The sequence below is a fragment of the Zasmidium cellare genome (assembly GCF_010093935.1).
Source record: "Zasmidium cellare ATCC 36951 unplaced genomic scaffold M409scaffold_66, whole genome shotgun sequence".
Lineage (NCBI taxonomy): Eukaryota > Fungi > Ascomycota > Dothideomycetes > Mycosphaerellales > Mycosphaerellaceae > Zasmidium > Zasmidium cellare.
Window position 1 is genome coordinate 30,498 of NW_022987010.1, and position 26,043 is coordinate 56,540.

Sequence of the window (26,043 nt, forward strand, 5' to 3'; positions counted from 1 at the left end):
CCAGTCTATTCGCATCATTCATCATCCCACCTTACAACACATCTTGTCTCTATGCTGGTCCTGTTTGGCATCTGAGCATCTTGGTCGGCCAGCTCAAACGCCGTATGAGGACACCGTCGTGCCCTACCATCCTTCTCCGAGTCGTATATTCTAATCAACAAAGCCTCCTCTGGTGTCATCTTGCTCTTATAATACCACCGATGCTCATCGTTATAATAGACATGCCAAGACTCATTCGCCTTCATGTTCTTCGGCGTGTTGGTAAAATTCTCATTCACAGCATCGGCAGGTCGCCTGATCGCAAGGGGGTACAAGTCCTCTTCTCTAACACTCGAGGCATCGCAGACGGCCAGGGGGTCACGCTCTACCGTCTTGAGAGGGTACCAGACATTGACAATACCCCATCGGCCCTTGCTCCACTTCTCAGCCTCTTCGCTGCCGACAAAGCCTTCCAGGAACCCGTAAGAGCCGTCGTAGCTGTTGTCGACGTGAATGACACGAAACGGCACCATCTTTGTGACTGTGTCGTGATCCGCCATTGTAGCTGCATCTGCCAAGGCCGACTCAACAGTCTCGTTCCGGACGAAGTGCAGTAACGGCTTGGCGTCCGCTGCTCCAAGACTATTGTTCAAACAATGAGTTGGGGCACTCATCTCAGGAGCAAAGCGCAAGATCGCGACTCACTGTTTCTTTAGCAGCTCGATAACCTCGGGGTACCAGTGCTGCGCGGTCTGCTCCTTATTGTCGAATTCGTTGAACTTTCCTTCGCGGGGGACGAATTTGAAGCCATGCTTATCAATATCGAAGGTGTCGTTCACGCTTCGAACATCGGTAATGGGAACTTCACGAACGTCAAATTTTCGGCGAAGATTGCTTGCTGTCCCAGGATAGAAGCCATCCGCATCGGCTCCACCGCCCGGCAAGAGGTAGTTCAAGTTCGCCCGCACCACGGACGGGTTCGCAATCGCTGCGGCCATGTTTATATGTAGCGGAATCTTTCAACAACTCTAGGGAAGCTGGCATCAAATGAAGCAGCAGACAATGTGGACGTTTAAGGGCCTAAGTAAACATTCCACAGCCTGTCCGCGCTGACAAGGCTGATTAGCTCTTCGGGCCTAACCGAACGAAATCCTTTGTACGGTACCAGGAAACAGGAAGGATTTCGGCCACCGCGGAGTCCGGATGTGGTTGCCTGACCTACATGGTCATAGACATTGAATATCTTTACCAAGTACAACAGCCTGGCTCTCTATATGCAGAGGACACTCTACGTCACCCTTTAGCCGGGGTAAAATAAGGAGCCAACGCCTCCATCTACTGGTAGAGAAGCGGACTTTCCAATGCAGTGCTGATTCGCAACCTGTTTAGCATGGCTGATCATCGCAGAACTGTAGCCCTAGGCTCAAGATGAGGCCGCATGTGACCATGACCCCTGTTCGTAAGCGTCTTGTGCAGGCGGCTCTCGCGCTTTCGACGCATAGCCATGCTTTGAAGCTGTCTGAACCGGAGGTTGAGTCCGACGGCGTCATGCACATATCTTTCCACGTAATCCAGTGGGCCCCGAGACGCCGAGACAGCTCTCGAATACATGGTATAACCAGCTGACCAACTCGACGTCAGCCCGCAGGATATGCACTTGTGCAGTCTCGGTGCGCTCTTCTCTGACACGAAGATGTGCGTCTCTTCGATACCTGACTACTGCGATGTCTCAAGATTCCGAGTGACTACATTTTCATCGGGCCCACCAGCAGCGTGCAGCGCCTCATGACCTCGAGAAGCTGCAATTGGTAGTGAACCTGGCCGCGGGGAAATGAACCAACAGCGTCCAACGCGGGATGGGCGATTCCGTCTCGTTCATGGTCGGTCTTCTGAGCGACGCCATCTCAACAATCAACAACTTCCCAACAACGCCGTGGATTCGTGCAACATCGTAGAGTGGGAGGGTGACGATGACCCGGCCTGTCCTCTGAACTGGCCGACATCTCGGAAAGCTGTCAACGTTACAATGGTCTCGGTGTGGACGCTTGTTACTCCTCTCGCTTCGTCGATGATTGCGCCGGCAATACCGCTGATACTGGACGAATTCAAAATCACCAACTCCACTTTGGGGACTTTCGTCGTGTCCATCTTTGTTCTGGGGTACGCCCTCGGCCCCATGGTGCTCGCTCCTCTGTCAGAAATGTATGGAAGACTGCCGGTCTACCATGTGTGCAATTTTCTGTTCGTGATATGGACGCTGGCGTGCGCATTTGCACCCAACATTGGGGCGCTCTTGGCCTTCCGCTTTCTGCAGGGCGTCGCAGGTGTCTGTCCTCTCACCATTGGCAGTGGGACCATTGCAGATCTGATCCGCCCTGAACATCTTGGTCTCGTTATGTCAATCTACTCCACGGGGCCCTTGATGGGGCCTGTCGCTGGGCCGATTGCAGGATCATTCCTGAGCGAAGCCGCGGGATGGCGGTGGGTGTTCAGAACACTGGCCATCGCAGTGAGTATATCTGAGGAAATCCTGCTGTCCGAGCACAGTCTTGACTAATGACTGGAAATGTTACAGGCTGGAGTCTTGAACGTAATTTCTACCTTCACGATGCAGGAGACGAGTCACGCGACCTTGCTATGGCAGAAGACGCGGCGATTACGTCGCGAGACGGGCAACGATGCGCTGTGTAGTAAGCTACACTCTGGTCTGAACAGCGCCGAGAGGTTCAAACGTGCCATCGTACGGCCAACGAAGATGCTTCTTTTCTCTCCGATCGTGCTTTTCCTGAGCATGTACATTGCCGTTGTGTATGGCTATCTCTACCTGCTCTTCACCACCACGACGGACGTCTACGAACAACAGTATCATTTCAGCTCGGGCATCGCCTCCTTGACCTACTTGGGCATTGGCGTTGCGGAGTTTCTCGCACTGTTTGCTTTTGCCATGACCTCAGATCGCCTAACCGCCAGGTTAGCCAACAAGAAGCAGACGGTCAAGAGGCCGGAGTATCGTCTGCCAGTACTGGCCGTGGGAGCGCTATTGACGCCTATTGGATTGTTCTGGTACGGCTGGTCGGCCCAGAAGAAGCTGCCTTGGATTATGCCCGTGATCGGGTCCGGATGGCTTGCGGCTGGGTTGATATTGACCTTCATGCCCGTCTGCACTTACCTTGTGGAAGCTTTTCCCATTTACGCAGCCAGTGCGATGGCCGCCAACACGATTCTCAGGTCTCTAGTCGGGGCTTTCTTGCCGCTGGCTGGGCCCTCTCTGTACCGCTCGCTCGGCCTGGGATGGGGCAATTCGCTTCTCGGCTTCATCTCCCTCGCTATGTGGCCTGTTAGTCTGGTGTTCTATCGCTATGGAGAGAGAATCCGTAAGAGCAGCGATTTAGTACTTTAACAGTCCGAGGCTTCGACTTTGAGTAGAATATAGATTAAAGCCAGAAGCTGCGTATAATAACCACATTAACAAGTAAGCTACCAGTCAGAGTTCGCCACGAGCGAAAAGGATGTGATTTGCTGTATCACATGCCGCAGAATTTGGGACTGGAATAAGAGTATCAAGCGGGACGCGGGGGGATTGCAAAAGGCATAAAGAGAAGTGATTCCATACTTGTGATCTATATCTGTCAGTCTACTGATCATTTTTCAACAGAACCAGCACCCCAATGCCACCATAAGGAAGTAATGAAGTTTACACATGCCCTGATACACGCAACCCCTTCATCGTTGACTGTCTTTGATCGCGCAAAGCATTCGATACGCAGTGAGCCTCGCTCGTTCGAAGTCTCGTTACTTTCATCATACCGCTACTGCGAGCTTGGGCCCAGAGATAGAACACCTCGCACAAACAAACATGATACTACCCGCCAACATGACGACGCCACACCAAATTTGCATGTCACTATATCCGCCATTGTCCAAACTGATGAAGGCTCCACCGATGGGATTAGCGACAAGAGAGGGGATCGACAAAGATGCAAACTGCAACCCAATCCGCAACCCAATCTCCTTGACGTCGGAAATCTGAGCGACCAAAGCGGGAATGATGGATACGAATGCTCCACAGGAGAAGCCTGCCATCGTTGGTCAATTAGTGAACCGATTGAAACATGAGCCGACAACTCTTACGCACCGTAGAGGGCCGAGAAGACAATCAATGGAGCATTGCCTCTGGCGGGTAGCCACAATGCAAGGCAGAGGATTCCCGACAAGAAGCCCATTGCTGAAATTGTGTTGAAGCGACCTACTCTGTCGCTCACCCAACCCGGCAGAATGCGGCCAAAGAGGCTAGCAAGCCTCAGCATATGGTCTCAAAACTTGGCCACAACATCGTAACGTACCTTGCTGCGTTCAAAATCGGAATCAAATACTGGACCAAGTTCGGATCCATGTGGAACTCGGTGGAAGCCTGGACGGCGATGTAGTTGATCGGTAGGAAGAGGCCGAAGTAGAAGAGACATCCCGCAATTGTGGTCAGAAGATACGGTACCTCCTTGAAAGGTCGTATATACGCCATCAAGGACAGTGGCTGAGGATAAGGCGGCATCCGAGACTTGGTGACCGCACAGCCAAAGGCGAGCATGGCTAGGATCAGAAAGGCGCATATTCGTATCGACCAGGGGAAGCCGACTTCCGTGAGGAGATGCGAGAACATGATTGGAAATATAACGCCTGCCAGGGTCAGTAAGCTACATTGACAGCAGACACGACAGATCATTTACCCCCAAGTGAGCTACCGGCAGCCACGACGCCAATGGCATAGCCACGATTCCTCAAGAACCAAGTATTAGGACAGCTCATTGCTGTCGAAGCTATCAGCCAAGCTCACACACTGTAATTACTGGCAACTGACCTGGCGTGAATATCAAACTGATGCCAATTGGGCTACAGATGCCCTGGGACAAGATGATCTGATAATACTTGGTCGACAAGGACAGCATCATGAGCCCAAACACATGAATCAAGCTGCCGAATACGAAGGGCCATCGTGGTCCATAGTTGTCCACCACTCTCCCAACAATGATGCCTCCGAAGAGCATGACGAATATCTCGAGTGACGCGATCCAGGCGATGTCCGACGGCGAGTAGTTCGAGAGGTAATTTTGCTGGTAGAAGTCTTGGAAAATGCCAATACAGTTAATCCATCCTATGTATGAACATGTGTCAGTCCAACTTTCAATAGAAAAGTCCCAACGCGGAGCGATCTGTCGGACATACCGAAGCTGCAAAAGACGAAGCAGAATGATCCTGCGACTACCAGCCAGGCCTGGAGCCCTCCATCAGGGAACTGACTTGGATGCCATGGGTTTGCCGCTTGCGGCGGAGGGGGAGGAGCAGCTGGCGACGGTGTATCTCTTTCTGGGAAGTCCTCACGAGATCCCTTTTCCCGCTCATTGGTATCTGAAAAGTCGTCTTTGTTGACGTGCTCCTCAGCTGTCGTTGAGGACATGCTTGCGAGAATAATCGGTAAAGCAAGTGAATGTGCTGAGCAAGTTTGGAGAAGATTGAAGCAGCCTTGTAATGTAGGAAAGAAAGTACGAAATTGGTTCGAACAGCCAAGCCGCAAGACGGCTGCCCCTGAAGGCTGGACCCTTGCACGTGGCCACCACACGTCAACCCATGTGAACTAAGAGGGAATGAAGATTGGTCAATGTGCGGCGGTGACCAAAGACGCACAGAAGTCTCGCTCTCCACCGCCCAAGACCTGTCCGAGCCCTTCGGGCCTTGACCGGGCTTCCCGGATCCTCGGGGATCTGCTCAGGTCAACCAACCCAACGCTCTTCGGTACCAAGCGATTCGGCGAGAAGGTTGAAACTACGCATGGACTATCAGAAGAATTTATAAAGCTGAATATGATGATGCTCTCTACCCGACCGCTTGCGATTCTGCATTGTAGACATCATGGATTCTATGGACGAATCGAGCACTTCGGTGCCCCCAAAACCCTTCGCCCCTGCCGTAGAGGCTACTGTGGATGTTGGCGACCCGAATAAAATCATCATTATCGGCGCTGGACCGACTGGCTTGGCACTTGCACAAGGCTTGAAAAAGGTATGTGCGAAACAGATTGTTCGTCTGTCACGCAATATCGCTCATGCTCGTGGATCTAGGCGAGCATTCCATATGTGGTATATGAAAGGAATGAGAACGAGAATATCAAGCGTAATTGGTCAATGGGCGTGCGTGAGTCAACCAAGTTTCGACGCCAAGCGAGCCAGATGGACCTGACTCTTCGTCTTTAGATTGGGCGATTCCTTGTTTGAAAGAGCTCCTCCCAGAAGAGGTTTTCGCCACGATTGAGCGTACTCAGGTCGATCCGCATCGTTCAACAAGTGACACAGACCGCCTCACACTCCTCAACGGAGCCACCGGCGAGCTGATCAAATCTGTCGACTCTTCGAAGTTCTATCGCCTTCGTCGGGACAAGTTCCGCAAGATGCTTCTCACTGGACTCGAAATCCGTTGGGGCAAGACACTTGACCAGATTACTTATTCAGACGACGGGCTTGCCGCAACAACGCACTTCGCAGACGGGACGCGAGATACTGGTAGCATCATTGTTGGCACAGATGGCCCACACTCTCGCGTGCGTACTTTGTTGGTTGGCGAAGAGAAGGCGAAGGTGGAGCCTACCGACTTTGCTACGACAATGTGCTTTACCAAGCATACGAGAGAACATGCTCTGTTCCTTCGAGCGCCGCCACATCACCCGTTGTATCAGACTGCTGCTCATCCAATGGGAATGTTCTCTTGGCTTTCTCTCCACGATGGCGAAGACCCAGATCATCCAGAAGATTGGACATTCTACCATTACGTCAGTTTCAAAGAGCCTCGAGACTACGAGAATAAAATGACCAATGCGGAACTCGTAGCCCGTCAGAAAGAATTGGCGAAACATTTCGTGGATCCTTGGAAGAGTGTTTTCGAGTGGATGCCAGATGATCATCCAGTTTGGTACGGAAAACTACGACACTGGGACCCGCGAGACCCAGGACACCAATGGGACAACCAGGCCGGCAGAGTCACAATCGCAGGTGACGCTGCCCATCCCATGACCTTTCAGCGTGGACAAGGCCTGAACCACGCCTTGAAGGATTCTCTGGAGTTGTGCAAAGCTGTTCAAAAGTACTGGAACGACGGGGCAGTCTCAGTCCAGGACCGCAAAGAAGCACTCGATGCTTATGAGGAGGAAATGATCCAGCGCGGAGGAGAGGAAGTCCGTCTGAGTGAAGGCAACAGCAAAACTATGCACAACTTTGAGAAGGTGATGGAGAGCGCCACAGTGAAGGCAGGCATGCATCTGACGAGGCAAGGCATTGTGCAGCCCCCGGCTGAGACGAGGCCCCAGGCAGTTGAGTCATGCTTAACGACTGTTGGTTGATTCGGTGCCGACCGGTTCCGTGCAATTGCGACAATTAGTCTAAAGTTAAAGATCAGTATCATCTTGTTGAGGCCACATAGTTGAATCCTGCTTGTGTTCGTTGAGCTTGTATGTTGAGATACCTAGCTGGGAAATCGCAGGATCTGATGCTGAGAGCCCGATTACCCCGGCGGGCTCCAACGACGCGCCGACATTGATTTGGCACTGTGAAAACGGCAGAAAGTATTTGTTGCTGTGATCCTTGGCCATTACTCATTCACAAGGAACGTGTCCGACACCAGAGGCATTCGCACGTGTATGTGCAAAAGAGGTCTGATTTGACCAGGCCGCGATGAACACGAAGCTACTTGATGTAAACCAATGTCTCGTAATCAACGCAAGTCCCGGCAGGGTAGAGCTGAAGACCCTGAGAAAACTGTGTGCTCCACAAGGCTGTCAAATTGCAAGCGAGCGGAACGTTGTTCGCGATGCCATCGACGGACTGTTGATCTTCAGGACTCAGGGGATGGGAGACCATTTACCTGGATGGAGAAAGACCCGTTTTGGAATCAAGCCTTCTTCGCCAGTCATGCTGGGTTCCGGCATGGTGAACGCTTGCGTTAGCTCTAATGCCTGAAGAGACGTCGGGAAATCGTGTAATCCCTGAGCAGCAGTCTCGCTTGCCCCGAAACCTTGTATCTCTCGTAAGAATGCCACTTTCGGTGATCGCGGGTCACGAGCACTTTATGGCTACGGCTGAGGGCGAGGTTTGTTTCCCAGTCAAATCGTTGATCGAAAAAACAGCCGAACGAATCACCGTATCATTGTGAAGCCGTCCCCATCGAGTCGATTATCGCGCGATCGCCTTCGTACAACCAATTGCCCCTCCCACACGCTCTTCGTACGAAGTTGTAGTTGCCGAACACCTAGTTATAAAGCCAGAGTACTGGTGTTGACGACAGCCTCATAGTCATAACCGTGCGTGTACTTTTCCACAAGCATTTCGAGCAAGTACAATGGGTTCAATTCAACCAAAGCGCCTCCTCTGCTGGACCATGGGCGTCTACAAGAAGCCTGGCATGGAAGAAGCCGAGTTCCACGACTACATTAGCAATGTGCATGCACCACTCGTGAAAGGCTTCATGACTAAGTACGGAATAGAGTCGTACACTATTATCCGTACGAGGGCGCTCTTCATGCTTGGCAAGGGCATGGCTCGCTAAACGTCGCAGATAACGAGACCTCGCTCAAACCGTTGATGGGCCGCATTGTCCACCCATCCTTCGACCACTTTCTCGACTATGATTGCGTGGTCACCATAACCTTCCCAGATGTGGAAACGGTGGAGAGAATGAAGCAAGACCCAGAATATCTGGAGAAAGTCATGCCAGATCATGACAACTTTGCTGACATGAAAACTTCAAGGTGAGCAACAATCTTCCAGAAGTGTAGTCGACTGGACCTGATAGCGATTAGGTTGAGTATAGGGTGGCTAGAGCCCCAGATTGCCAGTGGAAAAGACGTAGCTTGAAGATATTGGGTCACCCAAAGAAGGGGAATTGAGCGCTCCTCATTGCTTATCGCCTGGGGACGTTGTCGAATTATTGGACGCGAGATGTAGCGTTGCAGTTGTCCATAGTCTAACACAAATTGCATTCGCTTGAGGAGCGTCCGGTTGCGCGTATGCCGCAACACTCATTTCCCACGCCAGCCCGGGTGCCGTAAGAAGCCTCGCTCGTGAGGGTCTACCCAAGCTCTCCGATTGACACGCGCAAGAGTCTCAACAGCGCCGCCATTCCTCCAGACTGCCGTGAGAACCAACGAGTGCTGATCGTAGATCAATCCGGACAGTTGAAGGATGCTGCGAAGACGCAGACATTCCTCCCGCGGGTCGGCTTAGGCCCTTGTCAGAATCTTTCACGCAACGACTATCCTTCGGGGCCCGTCGGTGGTTGTATTGAACCTTGTCACCGTGGTATTGCACCCTGCAGATCATGCCAGCCGTGCCTTTCGCATTGCGGTTCAGCTGACGGAATGGCAGAAGCGTGGATGCCAAGGGTCCGTGGTCTGACATGCGTGGCGCACGTTCGCCGCACGTTGACCCATGTGAGAGGACCCCACTCTGGCTATGCAACATGCACTTCAACCTTAAGTCGCCGCCATGACCCTGTCTCCGATTCTCGAGTACTCAGTCCTCATCAGCCAGTTCAACATGGACGCAGGTGACCTTCTCTTTATCTTTGGCGATTCAACGCATCGCTATGAGGACACATTGAAAAGCCTTTTGCTTGTCCACGACAATGCCACACTGCAAAGATTCTTCACTCGGATCGCTTCAGAACTCCGGAAAGCAATTGGAAGTCTACCGGCCGCTCAACAAGCCCGGTTCCCGCGCTTCTCAAACACCATCGAGTTGCTCGGCGAGAGAAAACGACAGCAAGGAGTATTCGTTCCCAGCCTGGAACTCGCGCTCTTATCTGCGGCCCATATTGGAAGTTTTATAAAGTACCGTACCCCTGGCAGTCCTTAGAAGTCTGAGAGGTCACTGACGAGGTCCATCAGATATCACACAGAGGGTCGGACACAGTACCAAACCAACGCTTCATGTCTCGGGCTTTGTACCGGTTCGCTGGCAGCGGCGAGTGTAGCAGCCAGCGGTAGTGTTGCAGAGCTCATCGAAGCCGGAATCGAAGCAGTTCTGGTGGCGTTTCGGATCGGTCTTCGAGTAGCCAAGGCCAGTCAGGATGTCGAGCCTTGTTCTCGAGAGGAGGCTTGGACTCTCGTGGTGGGATCGCCCCAGGAGGTGGTGCGGAGCGCAGTCGAGTCTTTCGGCAATGACACAGGGCTCCCGACACACCTACAGCCTTACATCAGCTCCGTGACAGCAGGCAATGTGGCTGTCAGCGGGCCGCCGTCAGTTCTGGCGAGATTGCTGGATGAATCGCTCAGCCGTGCGCAGACTGCTTGGCTATCGATCTACGGCCCCTTCCACGCGCCACATCTCTACAGCCAGTCGGACGTGGATGCCATTTTGGCACCGTGCGATCCTTGCATCCTCGAGAGGACACCATCGAACGCCATGATATCCGCCCGTGATGGAGAGCGGGTTGACGCTGCTTCGGGTCGAGACTTGTTCGAGCGGGCCGTCCAGGACATGCTGGTTTCACCGTTGAGATGGGACCGCGTGCTACAAGCCAGTACATCGTTGTTCTCCGGGCATGTCGTCGTGCAGCCCATTCTGGCTCCCTCGCAGAGTCTGTCCTCGACCTTGACCAACGCTGGCCGACGATGTGAAGTCAGGACTGCCGACGCCCGAGCGGCCGGGACCGCTGGAACTAAGCCCAAGTTGGCGATTAGTAAGCATTGTTTTGATCTCCACGCGACGGGCCCTTTTAACGCTGACCGCGTCTTCGTAGTCGGGTATTCGGGACGATTCCCCTCAGCAGCGTCCGCAGACGAGCTCTGGGAGAATGTGCTCCTCCCAGGCCTCGATGTCCACCGGGAGATTCCTGCGGACCGATTCGATGTTGACGCCCACTTCGACGCCTCAGGCAAGACCAAAAATACATCAAAGGTAAGGGATGGGAGGACGTCGCCGCTGTATGCCTCACAAACTGAATTACTGGTAGATCCGCCATGGCTGCTTCATTGACGAGCCGGTAAGTTCCTTACTATCTTGTCAGTCTATGGCGATGAATTGACGTCTGTCAGGGTCTCTTCGACCCTCGATTCTTCAACATGTCGCCTCGTGAGGCGGCCAACTCGGATCCCGGCCAGCGACTTGCTCTCGCCACAGCATACGAAGCCCTGGAGATGGGAGGCTTTATATCGAACCGCACCCCCTTTTCGCAAGCGAACCGTGTTGGTGTCTTTTACGGTATGACAAGCGACGACTGGCGTGAGGTCAATAGCGGCCAAAACATCGATACGTATTTCATACCTGGCGGCAATCGAGCGTAAGTATCGGACGACCGTATGAATTTGACGATACTAACAACGTGGAGATTTACGCCAGGCCGCATCAACTATCACTTCAAATTCAGCGGACCCAGCTACAGCGTGGATACGGCGTGTTCGTCGTCTTTTGCCGCCATACACACTGCTTGCAATTCGTTATGGATGAACGACGTAGACGTTGCTATCGCTGGTGGCACGAAGTATATTGAGGCTAGAAGCATTCCCACGGCCATAGCTGACGACAACACAGCGTCCTCACGAATCCGGACAACTTTGCTGGCCTTGACCGCGGCCACTTCCTCTCTACGACCGGAAACTGTACGTCGTATTCTTCGAGAGCCATAGAAACGCTAGAGGCTAATTCACACAAGGCAACACGTTCGACGACGGTGCAAATGGCTACTGTCGTGCAGACGCTGTTGGGACCATTGTCATAAAGAGACTTGAAGACGCCATTGCTGACCATGATCCTATCAAGGCGGTGATTCTAGGCGCATATACAAATCACTCTGCGGAGGCCGACTCGTAAGACCAGTTGGTTTTTTGTCATCAACTGCCGCGCCTACTGACAACTTCCCGTTCTTAGTATCACAAGACCACATGTGGGAGCACAAGCATCGATATTCAATAAAGTCTTGGCTGAAGCTGCGATCGATCCCCTGGACGTCAGCTATGTGGAAATGCACGGCACTGGGACTCAAGCAGGTGATGCAGTGGAGATGGCTTCCGTCCTCGACGTTTTTGCTTCGCGCCCCCGCGATCCAGCGCATACGCTCCACCTCGGAAGCGTCAAGGCCAATGTTGGACATGCAGAATCGGCTTCTGGTGTTACATCATTGATCAAAGTTCTCAAAATGATGGAGAAGGTAGGTAACGTAACGGCTACTAGGTGCTTAAGATCAATGCACTCTGTTGACTCGCTCTTCTTAGAACGAGATACCGGCCAACTGTGGCATCAAGACTCATATCAATCGCAAGTTCCCCACAGATCTGCAAGCTCGGAACGTACACATACCTCTGAAGCGAACAGCATGGAGACAACCGTCTGATGGTCGCCCGAGGCGAGCATTCCTCAACAACTTTTCCGCGGCTGGCGGCAACACGGCTATCCTAATCGAAGACGCCCCACATAAGCAGCTTCACCAAGAACATTCACTGGAGCCACGCTCTTGTTTCCCGGTTACCGTGTCTGGGAAAAGCAGGACGTCACTTCGACAAAACATCATTCAGCTTGTGGAATTCCTCGTGAAAAATCCCCAGACGTCCCTCCCATCCCTAAGCTATACGACAACAGCTCGGCGTCTCCATCACAACTTTCGGACTGTCGTTAGCGGCAAAAACGTTCGCGACGTGATCGACGCGTTGGAGAAACAATTGGGCGGCTGCGAAGCCTCGAAGCCCATTCCAACCTCAGCCCGTATCCCGAAAGTCAATTTCGTGTTTACAGGTCAGGGCGCTCTTTATACGGGACTGGCTCGATCTCTGTTCAAAAGCAACAGCGCTTTCCGGGAGACAATTAATCGATACGACGGAATCTGTCAGAAGCAAGGCTTTCCATCCTTCATCGGCTTGATGAACGGTTCGGTTGAAAGCTTAGATGTGGCGGGTCCCCTGCTGTCTCAGCTGGCACAAACTTGCTGTCAGATGGCTTTAGCACACCTTTGGAGGTCATGGGGTGTTCAACCTTCTGCAGTCATCGGCCATAGCGTTGGTGAGTATGCCGCCTTGCACATGGCCGGCGTCTTGTCAGCCAGCGACGTCATTCACCTTGTCGGCACAAGAGCTCGATTGCTGCTCAGCCACTGCACCGTCGACACCCACTGCATGCTTGCTGTGAAAGCTGCTTTGAGGGAATTAGCCCCCTATCTGGAAGACAACAGCTGCGAAGTGGCCTGCATCAATGGCCCGAATGATATAGTCCTCAGCGGACCCCTTGCGAATGTCGAAGCCAAGAAACAGCTTCTCGATGCAAATGGCCTGAAGAGCACGAAGCTGTCCCTGCCGTTTGCTTTTCACTCATCACAAGTGGAAGCCATCGTTGAAGAGTTCGGGCAGGCTGCAAGTACGGTCACATTTCAACGACCAGACATACCCTATCTATCTCCTCTGCTTGGCAGTGTCATCACTCACGACAGTCTGGAGAAGATCGATGTCTCTTACCTCACCCGAGCCTGTCGTGAAACCGTAAACTGGCAACAGGCTTTGTTGGCTGGCAAGCAAGACAATGCCATTTCCGAGCATGATATCTGGCTGGAGATTGGACCGCACCCGATCTGCAACAACATGGTCAAATCCGTATTAGGCTCACAGACAGTCACTGCTGCATCCCTTCGACGTCAATGGGACGATTACGAAGTCTTGAACGAGGCTGTCTCTCTTTTCTTCCTGGCGGGACTGGAATTGAACTGGGGCGAGATATGCGATCGGCCTGCTGAAGTGCTTCAGCTGCCAGCTTACCAATGGGACAACCAAAATCTTTGGATACAGTATAGGAACAACTTTTGCTTGACCAAGGGCGACGATGTGGTGGCCTCACCTGCCACACTGCCGGAGCAAAGCCAACATTCTCTAAGAACCGCAGCAGTGCAGACCATTGTATCCGAACAGAGCGATGGTAATGGCAAGCGTGTCAGCATCAGCATGGTATCTGACATGCGACATCCTGCGCTGCACGAGATTGTTGAGGGTCATAAAGTCAATGGCGTCGCACTGTGTTCGTCTTCAATCTGGGCAGACATTGCACTGACTCTGTCTGAGTATCTCGTACGTGCAGGCGGCGATGGCAAGAACTTTGGCTTCAATGTGAGCAGAATGAACATCAAGAAGCCCCTTGTTGTCCAGTCTGGTCCTACTATGCTTGGTGCCACTGCCACTGCCGACTGGAATTCTGGCCAGGTGCAGGTAGAGCTGTACAGCATGTCGAACGGGAAAAGAACGCTGTCTCATGCAGACTGCACAGTGAAGCTCGAGACAAAATCCGTCTGGACAAAAGACTGGAAGCGAATGGCCTACCTCATCCGAGGAAGAATGGACTCACTCGTTCTTCAAGCCAGCCTTGGCCAAAACCAAGTCAATAAAGTGAAGCAAAAACTGGCATATAAGCTCTTCGGGGCCATTGTGGACTACGGGGATTGTTGGCAGGGCATGCAAGAAGTGATCTTGGACAGCGCACAACTCGAAGCGACCGCCACTGTTCGTTTTCAAACCACGGCTGCTGAGGAAGACCATTTTATCAGCCCCTGCTGGATGGATAGTCTGGGTGGCATCGCTGGGTTCATCATGAATGCTAACGATAACAGAGAATTCGATTTGAGGAAGCAAGCCTTCATAAACCACGGATGGAGCGCGATGCGGTGCAGTGCTACATTCTCACGCGAAAAGACTTATCGCACCTACAACCGCATGCAACACGTCGAAGGAACTCTTTATGCTGGGGACACTTACATCTTCGACGGCGATGAGATTGTTGCTGTCTTTGAAGGAGTCAAGGTGCGAAATTTTGATATGGCCATCGGCGCTGACTCGCTGACATTCTGCAGTTCCAAGGAGTTCCTCGGCAAGTCCTGGACGGCTTGTCCCCAAATAAGAGACCACAGACCCAACCTACAAGTTCGGCAGCGAAGTCAACTACGACACCAGCACCAAGGAAGCCCTCTCTGGCCAGGACCACGAGCCTACCAGCCATACCAGCTCCCTCGACTGTCTCCACTGTAATAACGACAGCGTTGGAGATCATTGCGGATGAGACGGGTTTGACGCCCTCTGAGCTTGGGCCTTCTACTGCATTCGCGGATGTTGGCGTGGACTCTTTGCTATCGTTGAATATTGTCGGTCGATTCCGAGAATCACTTGGGCTCGAAATTGAATCGTCGCTATTCTCTGAATGTCTGACGGTCGGCGAGCTCTCGATCCGTCTTTCAGGGACCAGCACGCCTGCTTCTACAGCTCTGTCGACACCACCTCAGGTTGAGTCTGAAAGTGACTCTGACTCTGGAGATTCCGACCTTACAATTCCTGACGGCGGGAATCTGATTGAAGTTCTACGACGTACTCTGGCCACAGAAGTGGGCGTGTCAGAAAAAGAAATTACCGACGATGTGGATCTTAGCGAACTAGGAGTCGACTCATTACTGTCACTGAGCATTTTGAGCATCCTGCGCGATACGACCGATGTTGAACTGCCTTCTTCGCTTTTTGCGGACAATAAATCACTCCGAGAAATTGCACAGGCGCTCGGCTTAGACGCAAAGCCTAGTCCCTCGAATGTCGCCGCCAGTAACGAGAAGGAAGACAAGAAACATCAACCTGCCTCATCGGTCGTGTTACAGGGAAATCCAAAGACTGCAAAGAAGCTGCTTTTCCTCTTCCCTGACGGATCGGGGTCGTCCTCATCGTACGCTCCAATTCCGTCTGTATCGAACGACATTGCCATCATAGGACTGAATTGCCCCTACCTGAAGAACGCAGAAGAGCTGGCAAAATGCAATCTTGCGGACCTGACACCCTCATATGTTCAAGAGCTCCGGAAGCGCCAACCTCACGGTCCGTACTATGTTGGAGGATGGTCAGCTGGCGGAATCTGTGCTCTCGACGCAGCACAGGCTTTGGTCAAAGATGGCGAGACCGTTGCGCGGCTGGTGCTCATCGACTCTCCCAACCCCATCGGTCTCGAAAAGCTGCCGCCACGTTTGTACGACTACTTCAATCGCATCCAATTGTTTGGCACAGCGAAACCGCCTTCGTGGCTCTTGCCGCACTTTCTCGCCTTCATCGAAGCCTTGGATCGATACAGACCGAAGCCGTTCATTCCTGGGACCGAACCGCAAACCCACATCGTCTGGGCGGAAGACGGAGTTCTCAAGAGCGCCAGTGAACGGTTAGAGATACAACAAAATGATCCTAGAGAGCTGAAGTGGCTACTAACCGACCGCACGAACTTTGGGGGCAATGGATGGGAAAGGTTGGTGGACGAAATCCGGATCACCAGGATCGCAGGCGCGAATCACTTCAGCATGATGGCGGGAGAGAAAGTCAAAGAAGTTGCGGACTTTCTGAAAAAAGCCATGGCATAGGTTGATAGATCATACTTCATCTAAGTTACAATAGAGGGTGTTTGGCGTTACTTAGTCTAAGAATAACCCTCGTTCTCTGTCACTGTTGCCCTGCTATGCCTTCTCGTTGACGCACGCTTTTGGTTCATGAGGTTCAAGCCATTCTCTCACCAGCAGACAACGGACTCGTGATGTCTTTCGCCAAAGCGTGCCTTGAGCCGGAATGTTCATACCAACACCGCTGTCGCCATCCATGTCGATCGTCGATCCTTCGACTTTTCAGCCTGGCTGAGCGGTCCATAAAACCCGGCTGTACCCTGCGTTCAACTTCAAAGCCAGCTGATGAGCCCCGATGACCCGCGGCTGCCGAAAAGTTCGTTGGAACGACAAGATGAGCGTTGTGTTTCTCGGTCCCGAGTATTCACTGGCTTCACCATCAAGGCTCTCTTCGCCGATCAGTGGCGAAACTACTCGCAGGAAGCTGTTGGTGCGTCCGCAGTGCAACAATCGTGTTCGCACGCAAGCTTCTCGCCGCAGGATACTCTAGCAAACAGTTTCCAGCATGGGCAGCGTAGGAGATGCAGGAGTCCCTCAGGATGAGTCTCGATCCAACGTGATGGAAGTCGACGTTTTGATCGTGGGCGCTGGGCCATCTGGAGCATCGTTGGCATGTTTTCTCGCATCTCACGGTATTGTCGGTGGGACATCATGAGCGTGGCAATGCAAGCTAATTCAGGGTAGGCATCAAGGGCCTGATGATCTCAAATTGGCCGTCGACTTCGCACATCCCAAAAGCGAACTACACCAACATGGCTGCTTTTGGTCGGTAAAGCTGTACTAAGGCAGAGAAACAGTACTCACTCTTATCATTAGAGTGTCTCCGAGCCATTGGACTGGAAGAAGATGCAAAGAAAGTAGCCTACCCGATCTCTCAGTTTTCGACATACCACAGAATCTGCAAAAGCCTTGCTGGCGAAGAGATATATCGAGCATATGCGTTTGGCAACGATCCGCATCGACATGTTGGCTACCAGGGTCTCTTAATGGCGGAAAGGGAACGCTGACCGATTGCAGGGTGACTACTCCGATGCTAGCCCTTGTGAGATCATGAGCCTCCCACAGCGAGAGCTGGAGCCAATTCTCATTCGTTATGCGACACAGAACGGATTCGTATGTCGGTTTGATACCGAGCTCGCTGCGTTTCAGCAGCATGAAGACCATGTGGAGAGCACAATCATCGACCTAGTCACTGGCAATCAGACCTTAGTCCGATCCAAGTACCTTTGCGGCGCCGATGGAGCTTCTAGTAAAGTTGTTCGAGAATTGGATTTGCCTATGAACGATCGGAAAGGGGGAGGATTATCGATAAATTTACTTGTAGAAGCAGACCTTGTAAGTAGGGCACGAACGATCCCCGAACACAGCTGACTATCAAGACTCATCTCGTCAAAGACTCTCCTGGTCTGCTGCATGTCATGACGAGACCCGATTTGCCTCAGCCGTACTACGGAATATTGGGCATGGCACGATTCATCAAGCCTTGGACGGAATGGGTCATCGTTCTGATCTGTCGCCCCGGGACTACGAAAATCACAGCCACAACCGAAGAAATTATGACCAGAGCAAGAGAGCTGCTCGGAGACGACAACGTCGACATTAAGTTGAAAAACATGTCTATCTGGAGGACAAACGAATGCTATGCAGAGCAGTACAGTAAAGGCCGTGTGCATTGTCTGGGCGATGCTGTACATCGACACCCACCACAGAATGGCCTTGGCTCAAATACTTGCATCCAAGATGCCTTCAACCTTAGCTGGAAGATGGCGTATGTCCTGAAAGGTCTCGCTAACCCATCGCTACTTAAAACTTACAACGATGAGCGGCAGCCGATTGGGAAGTACATCGTCGGTCGGGCGAATGACACTGGACGCCTGCACTTCGCACTTTTCAAAACGCTGGGCTTGACCGAAACCGATCCTTCGCGCAAGTCTGAAATCGCGGCTCAATTCGAGCAGGACTCTCCGGAGGCCCAAGTTAGACGCAATGCGTTTCGTCGGGCTGTCAAAGGCTTGGATGAAGAGCGACATGCTCTCGGTGCTGAGATGAACCAGGCGTACGAATCCCTTGCAGTCTACTTAGACGATGAGACCCCGGAGTCCAGAGCCACGTTGCCTGTCGATGAGCATTTATACTGCTTGAATCATATCTCAAGCTCCACCCCGGGTTTCCGAGTGCCGCATGCGTGGCTTCAGGAAGTCGGAAGAGCAAAGATGGTGTCAACGAAGGACTTGTGCGGCCATGGACGTTTCACGATACTCACTGGTATTGGTGGGAAGAATAAATGGCAGACAGCAGTCGCAAAAACAAAGGAGACCACTGGAGTTGGTATCAGCATTGCTACGATTGGCTGGGGCCAAGAGTATCAAGACACCTTTTTCCAGTGGTTCGAGAAGCGACAGATCGAGGAGGATGGTGCCATACTGGTCAGACCCGACCTTGTGGTCGCATGGCGCTGTAAGCAAGCTCCTACGGAGGAACGTGTGCGCCAGGACAAGCTTCTGCAGGTAATGAGACGTATCCTCGGATTTCAGGGGTAGATATAGCTGCAATGGCTGCTCTGTTACACTGAAAGCAATGACAGCTACGTTCGTTGATCGTTTCCATATCAAAATTTGGAAGTTCTCAAGATAATTTGCTTTACGGGATGGAGTGAAAAGGTTCATAACCACTCTGAATGGATATGTCCAAAACGTGTGGAAGGAATCCAACGTCTTTGGAGGAACAGAGAAAATTTTATTCCAAATTCTTCCCCTGCGGTTGCATGATTGTTGATACCAGCAAATCATGAGACCTCCCGTTTATGACCAAAATCATCCTCAATTCATTCTTGCTGACTGTCTACTCTACTCGTACGACCTCTTGCATTTACGAGTGGCCGTTAGTTGAAACCGAATCATCCCTCACGACCTCCAACACGGACATCATAGATCCAGACGGCTGATGTGTGCTTCGAAGTTGGAGTCTGCTGTCTGCAGCTTTGAGAAGCGCCTCCCATTCCTCCAGTTCACGTTCCTTGCTGTTATGAGTCTCAAGCATGGCCAGGTCACGAACTCGAAGAGCTGCTTCAACAGAGCGTGGACCGCTACCAGGAGCGGGCAGCACTGTATCCATGATAATGATTCTGCCCCCAGGTTTCAATGAACCCGCAATGTTGCGAAGGATTTCGATGCTTTCTGCATCAGGCCAATCGTGAATTATCATTCTGAGCAGGAAAGCGTCGACGTTCTGGCGAGGTTCGGGAGTGAAGAAATTATGACCCTCGTATGTAATTCGATCTTTGAGGTCGAAGGAGTCCATGTTTGGACGAGACTTTTCGATCGTCTCAGCGAGGTCCTGAACGATGAACTGCAGGTTAGGAAAGTGCCGAGCCAGAGCGATGGAAGCATGGCCGTTGGAGCCACCGAGCTGAAAAATTAGCTCAAGATCGAGACAGACATCATATGAACATAGTCTTACATCAATCACGGTAGCATTCCCCAGTGAGTCCCAATCGTATCCAGTGAGGAGATGCTCGATGCTCGTCCCCTTTGCAGATGTCACATTCTTCATATAGCTCGCGAACTGACGTGTACGTTCTTGATCCAGTTGGAGATGATCAAAAAATGGAAGGTCAGTATGCTGCCAGACATTGTACGCTGTCTCACACTTCGACTTTGTTTCGCCGTACTTCTGAGTGGCCTCAACGAGATTTGTAGCAACCATGGCGGAGGTTGAAGCCATGAAGACTGCCCAATCATTGAAAGACGGAACATTAACAAACGCAGCCGAGATGGAGCTATGTGCCAATTGCCCTGGCTCAGGCTCCTGCAGGAAGTTTCTTGTTATCGCCATGCGCGCAGCCGACTTCAGTTGCCTGACAGGAACTTTGGTAGCCGCAGCTACAGCTTCGTAAGACATGGATGTACTCAGAGGTACTTGCTCAGGTATCTTGAAATGGCATAGCCACCTCAAGCAAGCCAGTTGTTGATACTGTGCCCGTCCATCAGATCCTTAACAGAACGCTTGTTTTGCTAGACTAACCTCAACTTGGAACGAGTTCAAGAACTCTCGTGGATCGCTTGCGAGCTGTGTCAGGCGAAGAGCTGCTTCCTTGATTCTTTCTTTGGCCGCTTGCAGCGAAGCAGGAGCGTCATCTGGAATCAACGTCGCAGGGGTGACGCTCTTCAAGCTCTTATGCGGAATGTTCGATTGTTCGCAGTACAGCGAGATCGCAATGGCATTGCGGTGCAACTCAGCAGCCAGGCTTTCAATCTCTGCAGAGTGGCTCATTTTGGTGGTGGTTGTTAGAGGATCGGTGTGACGTGGGGAGGCGCGACTGCTATTGCGAGAAGTGTACGCCGCTCCACTACAATCGTGTCGTGTCGGGCTCCTTTGTGTATTCCACTTCTTCTGCAGAGAATTGAAGACCCGAGGATGATTCATCAGGCTGAGCCGATGTGGGATCGCTCTTGGCAATATTTGCTTACATGGTCGGCTTCGACCACCGACGGCGTCCGTTCTTTTGCGAACAGCCTTGTCCCAGCCGCGGCCGAAAGTTGACGCTCCCACAGCAAAGTAGGTTCCAAAACGCATTATCGGGACATTGAAGCAGGCAGGTTGAAATTCTTGGATTGTCGCGCACAGCACTTTTTTTCTCGTCTGGCTGCGAAGTTCTCGAAATTGAACAACCGCAAACTGCTTTCATTGCACCATGCCGTCGATCGACACTCAAACTAGAACCCAAGGGAACAACTTGGACAGTCAGTCGACCCATCAATCGACTGCTCCGTCTCATGGCCAAGAGAACGGGCACACCGCAAATGGGCACCGTTCGACTTCAAAGGACGACGCATCCGACGTAAAACGCTATCCAAGCACTGGCATCTCCGTGCTTATTGTTGGAGCTGGCATGGGTGGGATGCTCTGCGCACTTGAGTCATGGCGGAAAGGGCACGATGTGCAGGTCCTTGAGCGAAGTCCTTCACCAGTTTACACCGGTCCGATCTGCAACCACTGTAAAGGAACAGCTCACTAACAAACGTCGAAGGTGACAATATTACAATCCAACCAAGCGCGCTATCAATCTTGCGACATTGGCCAAGACTCTGCAAGCAAATCGAGTACGAACAGTATGACTGCTGGATGTCATACTATCGCCACACGGGCGAGCATATCTACGGTCCATCGCCACCGGTCTTCAATGACCCCGAGAATCTGGTTGGTCGGCGAGGACCGCATGTTGGATTCATGCAGAGCAGAATCAAGATGTACAAAGCATTGATTCAGCAGGCTGAACGATCTAAAATTGATATTCGTTGGGGTCAGCGTGTAGTGGACTTCTATGAGATTGACTGCATCCGCGTATCAGTAGGTGGCGTCGTATTGGAGAATGGAGAGAGAATGGAGGCCGACGTGGTGGTCGCGGCGGACGGGATCAAAACAAAATCGAACAAACTTATTCGCGGACATGATGTCCAGCCGAGAGAGAGTGGACTCGCAGTGTATCGGACGGCATATTCGAGCGAACTTGCGCTTCTAGATCCTGTTGTAAGAGAAAGATGGAATCCCGCTGGTCTCGAACATCCTATCTGGGAATTTTGGTTGGGGTGAGTAAGCTTTGCACATTGTTTGGGCTCACTGACCTCAAAGACCGGGAATCCATGTAGTGATTGCAGTCATGGACGACATTGTCTGTCTTGGTCTGACACACAAAGTACGCTGTTTCCGATGGCTCTTGCTCGTTGGACGTTCATTCAAAGACGCTGACCTTTACCGTTAGGATGATGGCTCAGCGACAGAGTCGTGGAATCCCAACGTCGATCCGGAAGAACTACTGAAGACGATGGAGCGAGAGGCGCCAGGGTGGCATCCCGCGGTATCTGCCATTCTGAGAACAGCCCCCAAAGGGTCGATTATCCACTGGAAGCTTATGTGGAGAGATTTGAGCGATACCTGGACAAGTTCGGGGGGCCGAGTAGTGCAGGTACGTCGTTGGCGATCAATCGGCTCCAATAATACATACTGGCCACAGTTTGCTGATTGTCGTGCTGATAGGTCGGCGACTCCGCACACTCATTCTTGCCGTCTTCAGGTACAGCACCGAAACCGCGATCGCGTCCTCCTTCTTGATATTCTTCTGACCTTCTTTGTTCGATCTTGATAGGAAATGGGGCCAGTCAGGCCATTGAAGACGCCATAACGCTAGCGACCTGCCTGCAGCTTGGTGGGAAGAGTTGCGTATCGAATGCAACCAAGGTGTACAACCTTTTAAGGTAAAAGGTCATTCCATCTGAAGGACCATGCTGATTTCATCTGTAGATATCCGCGCGTTTCTTGCGCGCAAAAGATGGCGTTTGTGAACTCACAGATCAAGCATGCTACTGATTGGGATGCAATTGCGGAGAACCCAAAGCAGATTCGCACACGATTCCCTCGTTGGATCTGGTCTCATGGTGAGTTCGACTGCAAAAGACATGATAAGTTTGCTTACAAGCGGTGAAGATCCAGAAGACTATGCATATGCTAAATTCGGCCAGGCTCTACACCACCTGCTCAGTGGAGGGAATACTGACTTTCAGAACACAAACTTTCCATCAGGTCATAAATTCCGACGTTGGACAATTGATGAAGTGAGAGAAGAGATGGCCGCGGGTGTCGATATCGAGCAAGCTCTTGATGGTGATTGGTCGTAGTCAATTATGAAGATTCTCAAATCATGAAGACTTCCAACTCGCAGCACCTTCTGCTCGTGCCATCCTTGAAGGACTGAGCTGTTTCTATTCTGGATACTGCCTGAGCTGTTGAGTTTCGTGTGCTGAATATGTGAAGACCCAATTACTAGTGACGTCTCACGAGACATTTCCATTGAAACGGATGCCGTTGCTTATCCTAGCAGACGAGCAAGACTCGACACAGCAGTTGGCAACAGCCCAAAGTGGTTTGTAGTACATGAAATGTAGCTGTGGACTGTACCCGTTGGCCCCTTGTACACTGCGCAGGGGCGCTTGAATTCGACTTATCCATTTCTCCAGCAAGTAAGCCAAACCGGCTGAAATACACGGCACCCAGGCTCCGTGCTGACAGCAAAAGCAGCGCATACTTCCCAGCAGCGGTGTCCCCACTTTGCTGTCACCCATGTGCCAGGGGTCAACAGCGAACTTCGCACACAGCGACGACAGCGTTCCCTTGGAACCGGCGAGAACATCAGCCCGTCAATCGAGCACGTTGTGTTCTACCAAGCTCTCCGTCAGCCTTGGCTGAACATTGGTGATGTTACATAGATCCACTCTTGGAACCAACATATGCGGCTGACAGAAATCCAACTCGCATCCTCCCATCCTGAGTTGTATCAGCAGCCTATCGCAGTCCTCAGATCTGAGCATGCAGATGCCAAATTCCGCACCAGCGACAAGTTTCGCAGTTGCTTGCCTGACGCTTGTCGGGTCTTCAAAATGCTTCTTGATCCCCGGAGGATTTGATGGCGTGTTTGCATGAAGGATCCGAACTCAATGCGGGAGGGTTTCAGCTGCACAGCAAATTCGGCGAGCTCAGCAACGCTTGCGAACGCCTCGGAACTTCATACTGAAACTTTGTGAGCAGCAAGAGTGTGGTGAGCATTGCGGGGAACATGAGGCTTCTCCAAGCTTCGTGAAGAGTCAAGGACGTGAAGGGTCAGGGGCGTACAAGGGGTCGGGTAATACAGCAAGTGGACTGAGGACAACCTTCTGAAGCTCAGAGATTGCGAACCGACATTGCTGGTAAGACTCGACCTACACGCTCCATGAAAAGATCAAGTCCCATCAAACATCTGTGCAATTCTCCCAGTGCTCTATCTATATATGTCGAACCGTGACATCTACATCAGCGCGCAAGTCAGAGCATCTAAATTGTTAAACCAAGCGTCCAGTTCAGGCGTAAGTCTCCCCGTACGCATTTACGTCTCGGGAGGTCTGCTCAAACTCGGTCTGAAGACACACAGCCAGCGAGCGATGAAGGTCTCCAGATTTACGAAACATCTGCAGTAGCTCTTCCATCTTCTTCAAATTTCGGACCAGCGACAGCCGTTGCATCTGACGTTGCTCTTCGGCATCAGGAATGTATGTCCCCATTGTCATTGGATTCGATGAGATTGACAACGATCGTTGGTGGCTTTGTGGGGAGCCTCCCGGGGTACGCTGCACAACGTATGATACCGTGCTGCCAACAGCTACGCGATGCCAGAAGACAATCCTCGTGACCAGAAAAGCGTGCAACAGTGCCATATGCGGTATTTTAGCACACCAGCAAGTCATGAGCTGCTCTAGCGTTGACAGAGCCTCTTTCGTCCCTCCCAAGATGTCTTCAAAGTTCAAAGTCAAGTTCTTAGGTTCCTGCCTTTGGGCTGGATTAGGCATCGAATGAGGCTGGAAACACAGGCTTGCCAAAGCGCAGTGGGCTATATCGTAGCAACCATGACCGGTCTGTGGTTTCAAGAAGGCCATGGACTGTGAAGACAGCGATGGATCGAGGGCCTCCGCGTCTTTGAGTTCGGGCAACGGCGATGATGACACCAGTTCGTCCAGCGACTCGTAACCGGAAGTGCTACTCAAGCTCGTGTGTTTGGACGAGCCTGCAATGCCCCATGGAGAAGCACCGGTAGTGTTGACCATCGTTATGTTCGAACCCATCGTACCTGATGAGCTGCCGGTTAGACCTAGGAGGTCGGTATTTTGGAACGTGGGAGTCATCCAGGGCGTCAGTATCATGTTATCGGAGTAGAGATGTTGCAAGTCCATATCGAAAGCTGACAGGCTTTGTTGAGGAAGAGGCGGGAGTTTTTGTTGCTGCGAGGCTTCTTGCGCGTGTTGGTGTTGTTTGCTGGTTCCTCTACCACGTTTCAGGGAGTATCCGTAAATGCATTCGACGTTGAAGCTCAGACATCGTTCGCATCGAGGTCTATCTTTTGAGCACCTCACTTTGGCAGCAGAGCATTCGTCACAACTAGATCGAATCCTAGGAGACCGTGTGCTGGTTTGTGGCGTGCGTCCTTTTGACGGTCCATGTTGGTCAGGTTGCTCAGAGGACATGGAAGCCATGGCTACGAATAACCGCCAATGTATAGAAGAATTTTGCCAATTGAACGAGTATGTTAACCTCCACACTAGTGATTGTGACGGCCTTGAAAAGTCGTTGATATATCAACACCATGTGCCTCCGAAGGTTCATTAAGCGTTGACACTTGTATGTCAAGCCTGAATTCCTTCGGCGGTGTTGAGTCACTAGGGGGGATAAAGAAGACAAAGGGCTGCGCACATCTTGCTATTTCGGCTGCTTGGTCAGATCCATGCAACTTCTGACTCTTGGCACATACTTGGGCTCAACGTGCTCGCTTTGGCGTTCATGGCACTAGTGGTGAATCCACCGCGGGTGTTTGTTGCAGCATGATTTCTTGAAGCCTAAAATCCAACGCGCATGAAGCTAAGTAAGTATGTCAGCCTAGGGCCTGGTGAACGTGGCTGCACGGGGATTTCTCATATTTCGCTCGCTCGGTCCCGCCGTCCGTTGGTATACCGAATGGATGCTCCACGGAGACTGCATATGGATCGCATGAGTTGCAACGGCCGGAGGGCTTGCCTTTTGTACTTGCTAACTTTAACGCAGTCAGCTTATATTTCG

At 51.9% G+C, this 26,043-nt stretch overlaps 9 protein-coding genes across 9 annotated transcripts; 5 read left to right on the forward strand and 4 right to left on the reverse strand.

Annotated features, from left to right (window-relative positions):
- Window positions 1–14: 14 nt before the first annotated feature.
- On the reverse strand, window positions 15–977 carry M409DRAFT_71330 (uncharacterized protein; the record flags this gene model as incomplete). Its single annotated transcript, XM_033819123.1, has 2 exons — window positions 15–621; window positions 685–977. The coding sequence occupies 2 exons, from the start codon at window positions 975–977 to the stop codon at window positions 15–17; spliced, it is 900 nt and encodes a 299-aa protein (XP_033659871.1).
- Window positions 978–1,810: 833 nt separating this feature from the next.
- Window positions 1,811–3,379, forward strand: M409DRAFT_38029 (uncharacterized protein; the record flags this gene model as incomplete). Its single annotated transcript, XM_033810849.1, has 2 exons — window positions 1,811–2,488; window positions 2,555–3,379. 2 exons carry the CDS (start codon window positions 1,811–1,813, stop codon window positions 3,377–3,379), a joined length of 1,503 nt encoding a protein of 500 aa, XP_033659872.1.
- Window positions 3,380–3,780: 401 nt separating this feature from the next.
- Window positions 3,781–5,431, reverse strand: M409DRAFT_71332 (uncharacterized protein; the record flags this gene model as incomplete). The annotated part of the gene is made up of 6 exons (XM_033819124.1): window positions 3,781–4,055; window positions 4,115–4,269; window positions 4,323–4,653; window positions 4,704–4,784; window positions 4,835–5,128; window positions 5,200–5,431. 6 exons carry the CDS (start codon window positions 5,429–5,431, stop codon window positions 3,781–3,783), a joined length of 1,368 nt encoding a protein of 455 aa, XP_033659873.1.
- Window positions 5,432–5,883: 452 nt separating this feature from the next.
- Window positions 5,884–8,488, forward strand: M409DRAFT_71333 (uncharacterized protein; the record flags this gene model as incomplete). Its single annotated transcript, XM_033819125.1, has 4 exons — window positions 5,884–6,033; window positions 6,093–6,165; window positions 6,225–7,300; window positions 8,480–8,488. The coding sequence occupies 4 exons, from the start codon at window positions 5,884–5,886 to the stop codon at window positions 8,486–8,488; spliced, it is 1,308 nt and encodes a 435-aa protein (XP_033659874.1).
- A 1,066-nt stretch (window positions 8,489–9,554) lies between these two features.
- Window positions 9,555–16,371, forward strand: M409DRAFT_61172 (uncharacterized protein; the record flags this gene model as incomplete). The annotated part of the gene is made up of 10 exons (XM_033814669.1): window positions 9,555–9,847; window positions 9,905–10,916; window positions 10,972–11,001; window positions 11,054–11,298; window positions 11,347–11,499; window positions 11,550–11,617; window positions 11,671–11,824; window positions 11,886–12,165; window positions 12,230–14,788; window positions 14,839–16,371. 10 exons carry the CDS (start codon window positions 9,555–9,557, stop codon window positions 16,369–16,371), a joined length of 6,327 nt encoding a protein of 2,108 aa, XP_033659875.1.
- Window positions 16,372–16,912: 541 nt separating this feature from the next.
- On the forward strand, window positions 16,913–18,947 carry M409DRAFT_30522 (uncharacterized protein; the record flags this gene model as incomplete). The annotated part of the gene is made up of 5 exons (XM_033809964.1): window positions 16,913–17,039; window positions 17,092–17,172; window positions 17,224–17,372; window positions 17,425–17,742; window positions 17,787–18,947. The coding sequence occupies 5 exons, from the start codon at window positions 16,913–16,915 to the stop codon at window positions 18,945–18,947; spliced, it is 1,836 nt and encodes a 611-aa protein (XP_033659876.1).
- Window positions 18,948–19,275: 328 nt separating this feature from the next.
- M409DRAFT_38028 (uncharacterized protein) lies at window positions 19,276–20,679 on the reverse strand (the record flags this gene model as incomplete). The annotated part of the gene is made up of 3 exons (XM_033810848.1): window positions 19,276–19,815; window positions 19,867–20,379; window positions 20,431–20,679. 3 exons carry the CDS (start codon window positions 20,677–20,679, stop codon window positions 19,276–19,278), a joined length of 1,302 nt encoding a protein of 433 aa, XP_033659877.1.
- A 421-nt stretch (window positions 20,680–21,100) lies between these two features.
- On the forward strand, window positions 21,101–23,081 carry M409DRAFT_38006 (uncharacterized protein; the record flags this gene model as incomplete). The annotated part of the gene is made up of 8 exons (XM_033810843.1): window positions 21,101–21,386; window positions 21,437–21,995; window positions 22,039–22,102; window positions 22,169–22,372; window positions 22,444–22,480; window positions 22,553–22,661; window positions 22,708–22,841; window positions 22,891–23,081. The coding sequence occupies 8 exons, from the start codon at window positions 21,101–21,103 to the stop codon at window positions 23,079–23,081; spliced, it is 1,584 nt and encodes a 527-aa protein (XP_033659878.1).
- A 1,215-nt stretch (window positions 23,082–24,296) lies between these two features.
- On the reverse strand, window positions 24,297–25,463 carry M409DRAFT_61176 (uncharacterized protein; the record flags this gene model as incomplete). The annotated part of the gene is made up of 1 exon (XM_033814670.1): window positions 24,297–25,463. One exon carries the CDS (start codon window positions 25,461–25,463, stop codon window positions 24,297–24,299), a length of 1,167 nt encoding a protein of 388 aa, XP_033659879.1.
- Between the last annotated feature and the right edge of the window lie 580 nt (window positions 25,464–26,043).